Genomic DNA, 16,804 nt, shown 5'->3' with positions numbered 1-16,804 from the left:
CCGGACTTGCTGACGGGCACTTCAGGTGCTGGTGTCACCGTAAAAGGTACGGTGTCGTCTCAAGGTATGAGATGTTCCACTTGTGTCGCTTCTGTGATTGGGACCTCAGATCACAAGAAGAAGAGGGTGCATGTTCTGCACGAGGTTCAGGTGAAGATGCACAACATATGACCCAAGACACACAAAAAGGCTTCACTTAGTGCCAATCAATTCTTTAATTGATGGGAGTCTTGCTAGGGCCCCAGAAGATCTTAGATCATATGTAGTGCTATCTCGAAGTCTCTTTCCATTTCTGTTAAGGTACACATTTGGATTACGCTAACTAGGCATGAACGTAGACAAGAAGACTTCGATGTTGTCCACATTTGGAAAGAAATCATATCCACAAAAGGGTGATCAAGGCTGCTTGTGAGATGAACGAAAGAGCCTTGTGACACACCAGAGAAAGCCCAATGGGACCATCTCGGAGAATGGATCGGTCAGCTAGGAAAGTTATCAACCCTAGTATAACCTTCTCTGCAATTCCTCCCTTCCTTGGCTATCAAATTAAGTTGCGTGGAAACGTTAAAAAAGCATGGGATAAAGAGGGGCAGGGAGACTGATTAACATACATACAGTCTGGCAAACAAGGAGGCTTGCAGCCAAGGAGGTAGGCACTAAGTCAGGCAGACAAATAGTAAATCGGATGGACAAGTAGACAGACAGAGAATGAGGTAGAAACGTAGGCGGGCCATGAGACAGCTTAACAGACAAGCAGACTGAAAGACAGATAGCTAAACAGAAAGACAAATAGCTAGACAGAAAGACAGTGAGACAGACAGTTAAAAAACTATTTTAATAGGCAGAGAATCAGTTACACCGACAATAAATATGAATAGATGAAAAATGTGGCCGAAATGCAAGTCCTGATTGCAGATAGGTAGATACCTTACTTTCGCTGATTAGCTGACACAGAGTTACGAGGGTAAACAGGTAAGCATTTTGACACAGGTATATTACTGTATGGTGTTAGATATGCAGCATTAATATATGCTGATGGCGAAGCACTGTTGGCTGTAGAGGTATTGATGAATATATATGTATTCCGACTGGGCAATACGTAGGCTTGATTGCTAAAACAGGTGGATACAGGCAATCCCAACAACAGACGCTTATAGATGCAGACTCAAGTGAAAAGACAGGTAGACAGAATATTCTTGAAATAGGAAAACAGATTAAATATGTATTTTAAAAGTACTAAGGAAAAGGGTACAGAATACGGATAGAGGAGCGGCAGCCTGACAGAAATATAGCACGGCATAGAGACTCCCAGTGGGGTCTGTGGTGGACAGGCGAGGTTACTTACAGACGTGTAGTCGTCCGCCTCCGGGGACAGCACGTTCAAGGGCAGTATCTGCGGATCCTCTTCTCGCTTCTTCTCACTGATCTGCCTGCACGAGCACCAGGCAAATAATAGGAACATAGGTTAAAAAAACTCAACAGGGAAACACCGGAATATTTTAACATTCACAGCACAAGACCTTCCAGGGAATTAATGTCTGGAGACAGGAGTTCAGGAAATGCAGGAAGTGGCCATGACGCGCCACGGGGCCTCACCGGAAGTCTTGCAGCGCGCGCGCCGCGCCATTGCTCTGTCAAGCAAACGCTGCTCTGCAAAGACTGCAGGTCCGCAATTTCTGAGGCCATCTCTCGGGTCTGATTTCTCCCCTCCCACCAAATGGGTGGGGCGAGCATTTTAAATTCCTTGATTATCTGGTTGGGACGATCTTGTAAATAAAAATACTATTTTTAGAGGAGAAAGTCTTACAATGAGCAGAAGGAGTGGTCCTTCCTGAGGCCTGATTTGCCCCCAGAGTGCGGCATTTCCGCTAATAGACGCAAACGAACGTACAGTCAAAAGCAAATACTTGATCACTGACTATCTCAGACCAAAACAGTGACCTTCCTGGAATGCGTTTCATCTTTCTACCAGTATACGTATTTACAGTTTTCAGTAACCACTTTTTAATGCGCCTTATTTCGACAGCTAGCTCATGCCTGTGCTCTATGTATCAGAAGTACTGTGAATGGTACCTGTCTCAAAGTATGGGGATCCTTCATGGCTGGAGTTAGAATGAATTATTCACTGATTTATTTGGCAAATGACTTACATATCACAATAGATCCACTTTAGAGCATGGTCTTTTCAAGGAATTTACACGATCAGCAAATTCTGCATATTTCTTTGTTGTGGGAGCTGGGTGGAGCAGAAAATGTCTCTTATGGAGGGCTGGCTGAAGCAAAACATGTGATGAGGAATACATTTGCTCTTTAAACCGAAATCTGCCAGTATCTCAAATGACTTTTGAACGCAAGAGATGCTCTTGAATTCAATTTCACTCAAAATACCTCAAAATGTATTTTTTTTTAAAATACATGTAATTTGCAGTTTTCATTTTTTATGCTATTTCATACAGCGTTACTCCTTTCCTGAGTGGTCTATGTGGTGCTTATGTTATGTGTTCATCAGTTTGAAACTCGTCTACCGATGTGCAAGCACCTGGATACCTTCTTAGATGATAAGTTAACATAACATAACATGAGCGGACACCACTGGAGCGTGTGGTTGTCAAGTGAAGGAGGTTGGGGCGTCTAGGCAGACCTGCAGGTGTGCAGGAGACGGCAAACACCTTCCAGTCCTGCTCCTGCATAGATGCTTCCGTTGATAATTGATAGTTGATAATCCGTTCTGTTCATTGAGCAAAGCCATTGAATAAATGAGAGTTCATTCAAGCTGATTTGTGTGTCAGTGTCACTGAACATATTAGTCTTTTAGTTAATTCTGGAAAACGTATATTTCCTGGGAGAGAGACACTAGCAAACCACAAACATTATAAGAGGGTTCTAAGGAAAAAAGTGTTTGGGGGAAACACATTTCAGTAAAATGATTCTGCCTGGGAAATTTTGCTCACGAGTGAATTTTGCAAAGGGTCGTTACACTTTGAAATTTAGGGCAGCTGTGAACCTTTGTGATCTACGCAAAACTTGGCTTCTGGGATTATAATTTTGCACACCCAAATTTTGCAGCTAAATTGGGCCTCAAAAATTGTTCTCCAAGAAAAAGCACGGTCCATATGAGGGATGAGATGAAACAGCTCGGCAGATACAAATCAAATTTCAATGTAGATCCGACCTGTGCTGTCAATTCCCTTTTCCATCCTGCCTGAGCCTATACTCTCTGAAAAGCATTTGAAAGGAGCCAAAAACACACACGGATTATCGATCATCGTTTGTAAGAGTGAGGACTTGGTACGATCTTGTCACAATTTAGTTTGAGGACAACATTGTTTATTAGACGTGGCTGAAATAAAAATGTCACCTATGCAACATATACAAAGTTGACACTTTCCAAATGCTGCAAAGATTGTAAATTTCCCTTGTTGAAGGATTTTTTTACGAATTGTTTCTTTATCCCAAACATTTTTTGATAGCATTATCCCACAAAAAATACATTTCCCTCCAAAAAGTGACGGTGTAAAATCTTCCAAAGTTTCGAGACAAATTTCCTAGAGTTTGTGGAGAAAAACGGTGCTACTTTTCACATTCCTTTAACACATATAATTATCCAAGCTCAAAACACCCCCCTAAATGAAAGGCATGTTAATGAACGAGCCATTGGTTTACTGTCTGCATATGGGTATACCATGCACAGTTAAAGATGCCATCCCATGTAGAGAAAAAAAACTGTCCAGTTCTGCTTTGCTGTCAATAACCAACAATAGAACGTCCCTTTTTTTGATGACGCCTCTTTGGATTTTGAGCTGTATAATGAAATCATTGGCCGTATGGCCCTTTAAGATGCCGACATTTTTTTTCGTGTTGGCTGGGATATAAATAAACGGGTGTTGGACATGGCCTCCTTACGAGAAATTTTCCCAAAAGGTACTTTTCTTTGCCGACACTCTCTGCATAACCTTAGGAGACTAAGCATCTTCCTCCTGGACGTCAGAGGGAAGATGTGCGCACCCACATTGGGCTCGTGGTGAGGATACAATGGGGTTTTTAGGTTTTGCCTCGCCAAAAAGATGCGCTCTGCGCATCTTTTTCGGCGCAGGCGAAAACCTGATGAGAACTGTAGTGTGCTTTGGCTCGGCCCTCGTCATTCATTGGCTGGCTCCGTAAATGGAGCCTAGCCATTGGATGAGGGGCCTGTCCGTCAATGCCGGACCAGACACGGGGGCGTTCCCGACATTCTTTGGCTTTTGCCGACGTCACGCGACGTCAGGCGAAAGCCGGGAACGCCCCCGAATCTGTTCCGGCATTGCCGGCACTTCTGCGTCTCTCCTCCCCCTGTACCGAGCCAGTGACTATCTCTCCCTAAAATGCGTGGCTTTGTTCTTTCCCCTCCTGTTTTCGAAGAACTCAAACGATCATTAAATAAAAAATAATTTGCATTTTTAAAACGCCGATTGAAATTGGGGGAGGGGCATGTGACGGTAGCAAGGTGGGAGTTCGTGTAGATAGGGCAATTGTAAAAGTGTACAACTGAGCGCTGGAATTTTAGTTGAAATTTGGACGAATATCTCAATGGAATGTGAACTGTGGTATACCTCAAGTGACAGACCCAAGGCAGGTCTGAAGGGTAAAGTCTGCGAGTTCATGCATTGCTGAGAAGTGCAGGAACTGTTCTTTTTAAATGAAAGAAATGCAGGTCCTCAGTACCGAACAGTACCTCTTCATTCAACGCACTGATGTGCCGCGTTGCAATGATGTACGGCTGTTCTAGCAGGCGCTATACAGAAAAAAAACAAATTACTATTTTATGCTGGCTAATACGAGAGCCCTTGACTAAAACCTATTCACCTTCTAACTTTTTAGTGACATTAGCCATGAGCTCATCGTCTGTGTGACAGCTCATTGAGTTAATGCACCTGTTGCAGGGGCCTGTATACAATCTTTAGGACAAAGGCTAGGATGTATTTGGTTCTCGCTGGGTCCATTATGGAGCTCTGTAGTGCCTCAACTCGCGGGAGGAATATAGCGCGCTATACAAGTTCAACTGTTATAATCCTAGTTGACCTGTTGTCTCTTGCAGGTGTTGAGCGGCGGGCTCAGGTAGGGAGGTGTTTGTGTAACTTTGTACCCGCCGCCTCCGCTTCGAGTTTTACGGCCAGAAAGCGCGATGCCCTCGGCGGCCATGACGGGGTCCCTTCCAGGTGGCTGCCGGCGCGGGTCCCTCTTCATCTGTACTTATTAGAATCTGCTGCGGCTGATCTGCTGTGGGAAAAGACAAGTCCTTAACCGCGTGTTATTCCTTTTTGTGCGTTATTGGAACTGTTTGGGGGGATGGGAGCCCCCGCTTCAGCCGGAAAGAAGAAACCAGACAAGCCTCTGCTGCCACCTTCTGGGCATTTGGGGAGATGCGTGGGAGGCACCGGGAAGCTTTTTCAATGAGCGAGCTATTGTAAAGATGGTGTTAAGTACTACGTTTCGAGAGCGCATCCCCGAGTCGGGTAGGGGGTGGCAATTCAAGAGGGGGGTGCATGCTGCGCCTGCCGGGGAACCCGTAAACGCTGAATTAGCCGCAAAATAGATTCGGCCCATCTTCGGCCAATGTTCGAGCCTTGGGGTGTAGCAACATTACGGTAAAGAGTGTCTGGAACATTCTAACAGGAAGTGGACACAGCACTTTCACCTCAACCATTAGGGAAGTTCACTGCGCTGTGACTGCTTCCGCTGCCATGCAGATGAGGAGCGACCACGGACCATTTCCGTCAAATCGTCCACAACCCCATAAAAGCGGGATTACCATGTGCGGAACTCTCGTCCCGGGGGTGGTTATGAGAAGGGGTAAAATCTGGCCCAGTTCGCCCCTTCACTAGCCGCGGTGGTGGGGTCGGTTTGGCCCACCCCTCACTGTAGCAGTCCCAGTGAGCTGCCACTTACGACGATCCACCGCGTGACCTTGGGCATCGTGGTACCACAGCCGAGTGACTGACGTAGATTCCGCTTCTTGTTATGACAGCGCAGGGCGCGTCTATAGCCACCATCACCTGTGCATGGGGCAGCGATGTCTGACACTGTGATACAGCCACTTGTTAGTGTCTGTAGTAGCCAGCCTTGTGACACCCATCACTGCTGAAACCTACCACCCGAGGCTGCGCGTTGGGGGAGGGGGGGGTGCTTTCTGAGCAGCAGCGTGTCTGTTGTAGCAAGCCTGGTGCCACACAATACTGTTGGAACCTACCACATGAGGTAGGTTGGGGGGGGGGCTTCTCTGAGCAGCAGCGGTGTCTGTGGTAACAAGCCTTGTGCCACCAAGCACTGGTGGAACCTACCACATGAGGCGGGCAGGGGGCTTCTGTGAGCACCAACGGTGACTGTGGGAACAAGCCACGTGCCACCCAGCACTGCTGGAACCTACCATGGAGGCTGCCAGGTGGGGAAGGGGTGGGGGCGGGGTCTCAGCATCAGTGGTGTCTGTGGAAACAAGCTTTGTGCCACCCAGCGTTTTGCATTACGTGTGTTCTGTTTTGTGTAAATCTGAATTGTACACCAGGGGTCTGTATCATGTTGCTGATTTGTGTGTCTAGTGTGCATCTCGTTGTGTTGTGTCTGTATATGCTACCTCTAAATCGGATGGGTTGTCTGTGTGTGTTTTGTGCTGTTTTTTGTCTATGTCCTGTTTCCTACGTGTATATATTGATGGTCCTGTATGTGGGTCTGTGGGGTGTGCTGTTCTTTGTGGTGTCTGTCTATGTTCTGCGAGTGTTGCACTGTCTGTGTGTTTGAGAGTCGTGTGGGCCTGTAAGTGCTGTTGTGTGTTGTGTATGCCTGTGCCCTGCTTGTGCTGTGCGTGGGTTGTCTGAGAGACTCGTCTGTTCACGTGAGTTGTGGGTGTTTTACTCTTTAAAATATGATGCCTTTTTTATTTTATGTTTTATTTGGACATTTATATTAGAGCATTGTACTGCGCATTGCTTTAATGCACGGGGAGGCAGTAAGTGATTCGCAGGGTGTGGCACTGAGGCACTGGTTGGCACCTGGCTGCTGGAGTCCGAAGTGGTATGTCTGCCATCACCAGGCCACGTCTACGATCTCCCCCTGTGCTACTCTCGGCTCCCTCCCTGTCGCTATCTCCCCTTGCGCTGCTCTCCCTCCCTGTGTCACTATCTCCTCCTGCGCTGCTATTCCTCCCTGTGTCGCAATCTCCTGCTGCACTACTCTCCCTCCCTTTGCCATTATCTCCCCCTGTGCTACTCTCCCTCCTTCTGTCACTATCTCCCCTAATCTGCTCCCCCTCCCTGTGTCGCTATCTCTCTCTGCAGTACATGGGAGGAAGAAATGTTCAACTCAACACTGGGAAAAGTGTGGGGTTCAGAGACCGTGAGAATGAGGGGCCTGAAATAGCGTATAGCAAGAAGTGGTGGATAGTTCGGGAAAAAAGGGGAGAGTTGGTTTGTTATAAGTGATCCGCCTGTTGCCTGCTTGTGACCCTGTTTTCGTGCCTCTGTTGCCTGCTTGTGGCCCTCTTTACGTGCCTCTGTTGCCTGCTTGTGACCCTGTTTTCGTGCCTCTGTTGCCTGCTTGTGCCTCTGTTGCCTGCTTGGGACCCTGTTTTCGTGCCTCTGTTGCCTGCTTGTGACCCTGTGTTCGTGCCTCTGTTGCCTGCTTGTGCCTCTGTTGCCTGCTTGTGCCTCTGTTGCCTGCTTGGGACCCTGTTTTCGTGCCACTGTTGCCTGCTTGGGACCCTGTTTTCGTGCCTTTGTTGCCTGCTTGTGGCCCTCTTTACGTACCTCTGTTGCCTGCTTGTGACCCTGTTGCTTGCTTGTGACCCTGTTGCTTGCTTGTGACCCTGTTGCTTGCTTGTGACCCTGTTTTCGTGCCTCTGTTGCCTGCTTGTGACCCTGTTTTCGTGCCTCTGTTGCCTGCTTGTGACCCTGTTTTTGTGCCTCTGTTGCCTGCTTGTGACCCTGTTTTCGTGCCTCTGTTGCCTGCTTGTGACCCTGTTTACGTGCCTCTGTTGCCTGCTTGTGGCCCTCTTTACGTGCCTCTGTTGCCTGCTTGGGGCCCTCTTTACGTGCCTCTGTTGCCTGCTTGGGACCCTGTTTTCGTGCCTCTGTTGCCTGCTTGGGACCCTGTTTTTGTGCCACTGTTGCCTGCTTGGGACCCTGTTTTTGTGCCACTGTTGCCTGCTTGGGACCCTGTTGCTTGCTTGTGACCCTGTTGCTTGCTTGTGACCCTGTTTTCGTGCCTCGGTTGCCTGCTTGGGACCCTGTTTTCGTGCCACTGTTGCCTGCTTGGGACCCTGTTTTCGTGCCTCTGTTGCCTGCTTGTGGCCCTCTTTACGTGCCTCTGTTGCCTGCTTGTGACCCTGTTGCTTGCTTGGGACCCTGTTGCTTGCTTGTGACCCTGTTGCTTGCTTGTGACCCTGTTTTCGTGCCTCTGTTGCCTGCGGGGGGGCTCGCAGCGAGCACACAGTGTGTGGGGTGGGGCTCGCAGTGTGTGGGGGGCTCTGTGTGGGTGTGTGTGTGGGGGGGGGGCTTTGTGTGTGTGTGTGTGTGGGGGGGGCTCTGTGTGGGTGTTTGTGTGTGTGTAATTTGCGAGAGATAAAGCTAGTGGCATTGTAAATGACAATGCCATTTATTTATGTTAAAAAACATAAATCAAAATAATGTCATGAGCAATGCCAATAGCTCTAACTTTAACAAAGGCAAAACCATTGCATTGTAAATGCTTGTTATGTCATACCTCCGTGCGCCCTGCAACAGGTACACCACGTACCCAGGGCAGGTACAGCACTTACTAGAAGGGGGACAAAGCTCTGAGTGTGCCACCCACTGGATAGCTGTCCACACTACATTGGGTCTACCATGGCAGGCCTGGAGGGTGCTGTTGCTCCTCTGCCTCGGGTGGCATCACTTATGCCTCGGCCAACCCTGAGTGGGCCATCTCAGATAAGGAGGGCACCCCAGGGAAGCCCTGATGGGCACCGGGTGGGTGGGGCGGAGATGTTAAACTGTAGGGGGTGTAGGCACATATCGGTGTTCCCAGCCCGGGTAGTCAGCAACCCCCGATGGGGCTTCCCATGTCTTAGAGGTCGGCTCTCCCAATGAATACCCCAGGGGAGTAACTGAATTTTTGGAGTGGCCTCAGGGCGCACTGCACTTTCTCACTGGCAAGGCTGTAGGGAAGTGCGTGAGCCTCCCTACACAGATTAGGAAGATGCTCTGACGTGCCCTTTTGGAACACAGGCTGGTCTGCTAAAGCAGACTGGGGTGTGTGTGCCAGCCATGACACTGCTTCGAATACGGGTCACGCCTACTGTGGCTGGCTGAAAGATGTGCCGACACCTACGGCACACTGGATCTGTGCCCGGCCTGCCATTGAGGGCTGATGAGTGTATACCTGCATTCGCGGTGTTCTAACCTCCAGGTCAGGTCTGCCCGTGCAGTCCTTAGTCTGCACACTTGCATCCATGGTGCTAGCAGCGAAATTAAATATAAATACCAGCATTTGTAAAGCGCACAGTTACCTCCGTAGAGGTGTTCCAGCGCTGGGGGCCGTTGGGAAGATTAAGCAAGCTTTGTCCAGAGTCACAAGGTGCTGGGCTAACCTGGCACCGGGGAACAAATCGCGAGCCCCTGTGTTCGGGAGTCAGCCACCCTGGCCGCTGCAACACCTCTTTCCAGGTGCCTTCCGAGGCGCCTAGTCCGGAAGGCAAAGGTGCTATGGTCTGCGTAGCCATGAGCCTGGCCTGTTCTTGCAGCGTGAAAGTGCACACGTTCTTCCTATCTGTGTTGGGAAGTGTCGCTAATTCACGGTTTCGAAATATGGGCCAATCTGTCACTGCAGACCGGTGGGTGCACACTGGCATTGATTGTGAGTAAACTCATAAGCAGTTTGCCACTGTAGGCCACTTTGAGTACGCACCCGCACCTTTGGTGCCAGTGGTTGGGTGTGCCGCCTTCCAACACAGGTTAATGCACCCACACAGACACAAATATTGGTTAAATCTGTGTCCAGTCTGCTGTGAAGACATGGGCAGGCTCACTGGCACCATTGGTGCTAGAAACTATGTGTCCCTCCTGCCATCGCAGGACGGGGAGCGCAATAGCGCACGTGCATCCAGGTAGTGAGAAATACCTATGTTTTATTTTCACTACCTTTAAGGCCTGCTCCGCCCATAACTTAATATGGGGAAGTGGTTGACAATACTTCACACTGCAATGGTGGATTGCAGGGAGGCAGCCTCATGATGTTTCATATCAATGGATTAGCAGTGTCAAAACCTTTCCATTGGTAAAGGGGGATTTGGCATAACTCCCTTAGAAACACCACTTATAGAATATGAACATTTATTTGCTCCAAGAGTCTCAAGGACCATGGTATCTGGCTCCAGTGGACATGGATTGGGGGGAGAACAACTGTGCATTATCGAATCATCAGCCATAAAATATGGGCATCCCACGGGAACCGCAAGCCTCTGCCATTTGAGTGCTGAATGTGATGGATTGAAGATAGAGGCTCTGAAACTGAGTCTCATGGCCCCACTAAAAATTAAGATCTGCATTGGAAGCCCCAATGGCAGACAGGCCTACAATTTAGGGGAGACGTGTGGTTTGAAGGGAAAACCCCCTAAACCAATTACTTCAAAGACACAACTAAGTATAACTACGGTGCCAACCTTCAGCAAGAGGTGAGATACCCTTGTGGGGACGTGCGACCAGTGTACCCAGACTGAATGCTGCACATTGTCAGAGGACTCTGTTGTGCACACGGAAGATATCTGTCTGAATAGAGACTGGCCTGAGCTGAGGACCTGCTGAAAAGTGTACTTTCCAAGGCCCAAAGGCGGGCATCCAGTTCTCTCTGAAATTTTAGGGACATCAACGATCTCCACGAGGGACCTACACCATGTAGATGGTGACATCTGCCCTCTCAAGTGCCCACCTCGGCTACTAAATCCAAACTGACAGTGTGGTGTAAACGTGGACCTAAGACTTGTGTCTGGAGACTAGATTGCCTAATGCGTTTCTCTTGTGTGACACACCGACTGCATGCTCTTTGCGCGCAGTGTCCGATTCACAGTGAAAACCCTCAGAGGTGAGGATGTACCCAGAGTAGTGCCTCATTCAGCCTCATGTGACTTTGCTAAACTTGTGCCAGTTTGTGTGACCGGACTGGGTGGTGCAACCTGTTTCATCGCGCACCGCACGTGGTGCCTCATTTCCAGAGAGTTTTGCAACTCTACACTGTGTTTGTGACCAGAATTGTCTAGTCCAACACAACTCGACGTCCACCAGGTATTGGGCCTCCTTTCCAGGGAGGTGCGAAATTTGCAATTCATCATATTTGAAATCTGACCTGACTGGTGTGACTCATCTCTATGTGCACCAGTCGATGCACCTGGATCAATTGGGCACAACCTGGATCATCATGTGCAGATCGGGGCATCTCTTCCTATTGAGAGGCTGCCCTCTTCAGGATTTCAGGACAGGCTTGTGCACCAAGTACGAATAAGACTATCGTTTAAAATGGAAACGTTTCTGCCTGTGGTGCCGCCAGCAGAAGATTCATCCCTTTTCTTCTGCTCCTCATCAGATTTTGCCATACATTTTGTCTGTGGCCAAATCAGGTCTTGCCCATTCTTCTATGAAGGTGCACCTAGCGGCGATCTCTAGATTCAGACGAACATCTTCGGGCCCTTTCCTTTGGTCTGCAAGAATCGTGAAACAATTTTTTTTTTTTAAAACCTTTATTTTAGCATTCAGTAGTAATACAAGCATGGGCCTACAACCGCGGGGGCCGGCCGCTAGACAAATTAAAATCAGGTAATATCACAATACGACACAGCTCATCAGCCGACAACCCAAAGGTCCGGCAGCGATTCAGAGTAAAGCTTGTATTGGAATGCATAGTCGGAGTTCAGGATAAAACAGAGGTTTCATTTTATATTATATAAGAGAGGATCAGGTGCCATACAATCAAACAGAAGAAGCGGGGGCAGGGTAAAAAACAGGATATACATATAATGACCACTATAATGGAGACTTGGCGCCAGAGCATATAGGTCGATACAAAAGAACACACAATATACATTTCCATGTTGCGCCAATACTCGAGGCCTGCCCGCCCACAAATCAAAATATCATAAAAGCGAAAGCACGAAGTACAAACATACAATAAGAATCCGAATGATTCGTAGTTATACTGACCCTACAAGAAGAAAGAAAAAGAAGGAAGGCCATAGAAAATAAAAAAGGCAAAATAACCCCCCCCCCTTCAGCCCCCCACCCTGCACCCCTGCAAATGGCTACAGCCTGACCCCACTAGCAGCGCGCCTGTCGCCCCTAACAACTAAAACCCCAAAGGTAGGAAAAAGAAGAGCGGAGGAGGGCATATCCATGTGGGCTCCCAGCCCCTTTAGACCCCCGCCAGAAACAGACACCCCCTATCAGTAAAAGATACCCTTATGACAGCAATGTAGAGAAATTAGAGGGTACCGTGAGACACCGCCCAGCCTCTTAGAGCAAACAGTTACAGGTCCAACACTTGTAAAAGCCATGCCAACCCATCCCGATCCAGCCGATCTAAACCTTGGCCCTTCCGAACAAAAACACTAACCCCTTCCAGCGAGACCCAGAGGCACACAAAGAAGCAATAGAGAAGAGAAGAGTCAGCAGAAATCAGCCCATGGCTACCAGCAGGCAGTGAGACCTCAAGAGCCGTTGATGCAGACGAACTCTCCCTCCGAGATGAACAGTCCCAATGTGCCTTGAACAGGAGTCATAGCGTCGCCAGGAAAGGAGAAGATGGCCACAAAAGAGATGGAAAGTCACAGACAAAAGTCTCCGGGAGGGGAACGCCTGACGATATCTCCAAAGCCGGCAGTGCTGAAAAGTTCAGCAATACCAAGCCATCCTCAGGAACACCATCCACCAGGGCACCATCCGATGATTCCATTACTCGTTTCTTCACGGGGTCCTCGCACGGAGTCAAAATGGCAGCGTTTTGAATGGCTTCAGAATCCCGTTTCAACAATAAGGCGGGGCCCGGTTCCACCAGGAGAATTTCAGATAGGCGCGAGTCCAACTTGCTCAGCAAAGTATCCACATGTGAGCGGAATGCCCAAAGTTCTGCCAGTATTAACCGCAGCGATGGCTCATGCACCGTTCGATCCATAATCTCGTGTTCGGTATCAATCACTATCACCTCCCCGGGTGATTCCGGCACCCACGGGGGGATAGACAGGATCACGAACGTGCAATTGCGAAGGGTGACCAGTCTTTGTTCGCAACCACGGTCAACCCAGTTAAGGCCGCAGGCTAGTGACCCCGAACCAGCGAACCCCGGCGGGAGCAAACCGGGGCCGCAGGACGGGGGCCCCCACCCGCAGCCAGCAGCACGCAGACTCACTCCTCCGTCAATACTGAGCACTGAAGACGATCGCCAACAAATCCGGGCTGAAACAAAGCCTCCACTTCGGTCGACCGGGCCCAGCCTGAGTCTCCTGGCCGATGTTGTTGCACTACAGCCCGGCTGTGAAAGTACTCCAGGCCCCGGCTTCACCGCTGGAGCAGGCCGCAAACTTACACTCGATGTAACTCCGTCAAACAAGCTGATAAAAGTTTCCGGATTTCACCATCGGAGTGCGGGACAGTTCATGCACACAGAGACTAGGCGTTAAGTCAGGATAACATGCAGGATATCGCGTCGGGTTACGAGGGTCGACGGAGCCGGGAGCCTAGCAGCCATCTTGCTTGCTGACGTAGCTCCTCGACTGTGAAACAATTTTTAAAAGGACTTTTTAGAGTTTTTACTCCAGTTAGACCTCCTCCACCCATGTGGCAGCTCAACTTGGTCCTTGCTCAACTCATGAGGTCTCCCTTTGAGCCAATTCATTGGGCAGACCGTAAATTTCTCTCATGGAAGGTGGCCCTTCTTCTCGCTTTAATATCAGCCAGGAGGGTCGGTGAACTTCAGGCACTCACTATTAAGGATCCGTTCTTACAGTTCAAAAAAGACACTCTCATCTGGAGGACAAATCCAAAATTCATCCCAAAGGTTCCTTTGGATTTTCAAATCAATGAACCAGTCATTCTGAAATCTTTTTTCCCTCGACCGACAACTCCAGCGGAGAGGTTGCTTCATTCTCTGGATGTGCAACAGCGTTTAAAATGTTATATCCAACGCCCCAAGGACTTCAGGAGATCTACTCAGCTCTTTGTCGCTTTCAGTGCACCTCGCAAAGGTTTCTCCCTTTCAAAACAAGGGGTTGCACAATGGATTGCCAGCGCGATCCACTACTGTCACTAAGCGGCTGGTAAGCCCCTAGAAGGGCGGGTCAAGGCGCACTTGACAAGATCAGTTTCATCTTCAGCTGCTCTTTTCGCTGGAGGGCCAATCAAAGACATTTGCTGGGCAGCTACATGGAGCAGTGTCCATACTTTTACGAGACATTACTGCTTAGTCTCTTCCACGCGGAGCGATGCTGCTTTGGGACAGGCAGTCCTGAGGAATCTCTTCCAGTGAGCACTGAGCTTTCCCTTCCAACCCTCCTTCCTGTCATTGGTTCGCACAATTTGTATATGATGATGTTTACTGACTGATGTTTGGTAACTTTAATTTCTCATGCTGTTATAGACGCAAGGTTTTACAGTGTATTATTACACATAATGTGCACTTTTTTCCTAACTGCTAGCTATTCCAATACAAGCTATGGGAATCTATGAAAGTTCCAATACTGGAGTAAGAAAACAAGTTACTTACCTGTAACTTTTTGTTCTCCAGTATTGGTACCTTTCATAGATTCCCATGTGCCCACCCTCCTCCATTGGGAAAGCTCAGCCTTCAGCATATTCTGTTATCCTTTTCCACAGTGGCTACGAAAGTCTGAGGTTCTGAGGCTCTCTCAGGAAGGTTCTATGGGGTGAAGCTAATCTGATTGGTTGTTGTATATTTTGGTCTCTTTTACAAAAAGAGGAGGATATGCTACAAAATGAGATGAGGCCTAGGCCTTTTTTCTCTTTTGTACCTACTGCTATGGTATTTTTTATTTTACCGAGGCTCCCATTCCGAGGACGGGGAAAGATACAAGCTATGGGAATCTATGAAAGTTCCAATACTGGAGTAACTGCCGTCTCCACATCCGCCCCCCTCCCAAAAACATCTTTGCGCAAAGTATTAGCTAGAGAGATTGACTAGGTTAACGAAGTACTTCTGAGACAGTTCAGAAGCGGGTCAAGAAAGTGCATGACTCCTTTCTGTTTTGAGACCTGTGGGTAAACTTCCTGAGTGGCTGCTAATTACCTCCTAATTAAAACTGCTACATATTCTCACCTGTTTCCAGAGGACCCAGATTAAGGGCCCGATTATGAGTTTGGCAGTGTGGGAGGAGGACACCACGCTACCACCCCACTCCCACACCATCATACAGGGCCGCCGGAGGCACGTCAGATTACAAGTTTCCTTGTGGTTTGGTGGACATTCCTTTGGCATTCCCATAGTGGTGCTTTTCAAAAAGGCACTGCCATGAGAGCGCCACAGTTCATTCATGCACAAATAGAAATGCATAATGTTGTGCATTTTGTTCTGTACAGGAACTGGGTGTGCACACATATAGGAGGGCACAACATGTGCCCCCTGCACATAGGCACAGGAGGGCCCTTTACTGGCCCCTATAGTTTCCTCTCTGCCACCCTTTCCATGGCAGGCTCACTGCTGTGGATAGTGTCGCAGTGAGGACATTTGTAATATGCTTGGAGTTGCCGCAGTGGCTTCTCCAAGCATATTGCGGCCTCACACTGCCAAGCCACCGCCAGGAATCGCGGATCCCTGGCACTTGCGGCGGTCCCATCACGGTCTGACCACCGTACTTGTGATACGGCCGTAAGGCAACTGGTGCGTGGTCCCTAACTACCACTGCACCTCCACCACGGGTTAGGCGGTCTGAAGGACCGCCAAAAGTATAATTGGGCTCTAAGTGTGACTTCCGCCGAGTACGGCCCATTGTACGGGAGGTGGGATGGGTTGTCTTCCTTCCAGGGCTATAGGTCAATCAATTGGGGTGAACTAGAGGGTGGAGGGAGTCTTGGGCCACAGAGTCTGCAGAGGGTGAACCAGAGACCTGCTGGGCCACTGGTACCGCATTAGGGTGCTGAATGCCTATGGGCGTATAAGAGTGTGCCGTACGGACTGGGTGATAACTGTCACGCCATTTAGTGGTGAGGAATGAGTTTGTGTGAGAGGGAGTGATTGTGTGAGGACAGCCTGTGATTCAAGATACTGGTCGGCAGTGCCACCTTATATGTTGATTGGTACCAAAAATACAATACCTTTTGGCATTTATTTTTTCCCGCGTGGCTTCAGCCAACGGTACTGCTAAAAAGTGTTTATTCTTGAGTGCGTACATAATTTTGATATTGCGCACCGCATAAGGGTGCTCTCTCTCAATTGGAGGAGGGGGAGTCCGATTAGGAATTGTCCACTATGAGAAGTTAGCCTGGTATATGATGTCTACTAATGTACGTGGGCACCTTGCACCAGTCCAGACAACCCTTATGGTGATTTAAGAGGTCTTAGACAACCGTAGAAAGTTCTCTAAGTGGTAGCTGTGGAGAGCAACCTTCAGGCTTAGTCCAGAAGGAGTGTAAATAAGCTTGTTTAACCAGAATACAATCTTATAGTATAGATTAAGTGAAAAGAACGACAGCAAGTATTTATAAAAATATTTATTTATTATGTAATACTCTACAGTACATTCCAATATCTCCAACACGGAGATAAACACAATGCACACAACACTTTAGCAAAGAAACACAGT

General features: G+C 48.6%; 1 protein-coding gene across 2 annotated transcripts in view; it reads right to left on the bottom strand.

The window, feature by feature from the left end:
* LOC147718446 (rho GTPase-activating protein 20-like) overlaps positions 1-16,804 on the bottom strand; it is a 489,762-nt gene that overhangs the window by 214,324 nt on the left and 258,634 nt on the right. For both annotated transcript variants that reach the window (XM_086918365.1, XM_086918366.1), the window contains one exon: positions 1,346-1,430. In XM_086918365.1, the coding sequence (XP_086774491.1) occupies positions 1,346-1,430 (85 nt within the window). The remainder of the gene's footprint in view (positions 1-1,345; positions 1,431-16,804) is intronic.

Source organism: Lissotriton vulgaris, chromosome 4_1 (genome assembly GCF_964263255.1).
Source record: "Lissotriton vulgaris chromosome 4_1, aLisVul1.2, whole genome shotgun sequence".
Taxonomy (NCBI): domain Eukaryota; kingdom Metazoa; phylum Chordata; class Amphibia; order Caudata; family Salamandridae; genus Lissotriton; species Lissotriton vulgaris.
The sequence above is the reverse complement of the archived record's forward strand: the minus strand, read 5'-3'. Positions and strand labels throughout refer to the sequence as shown.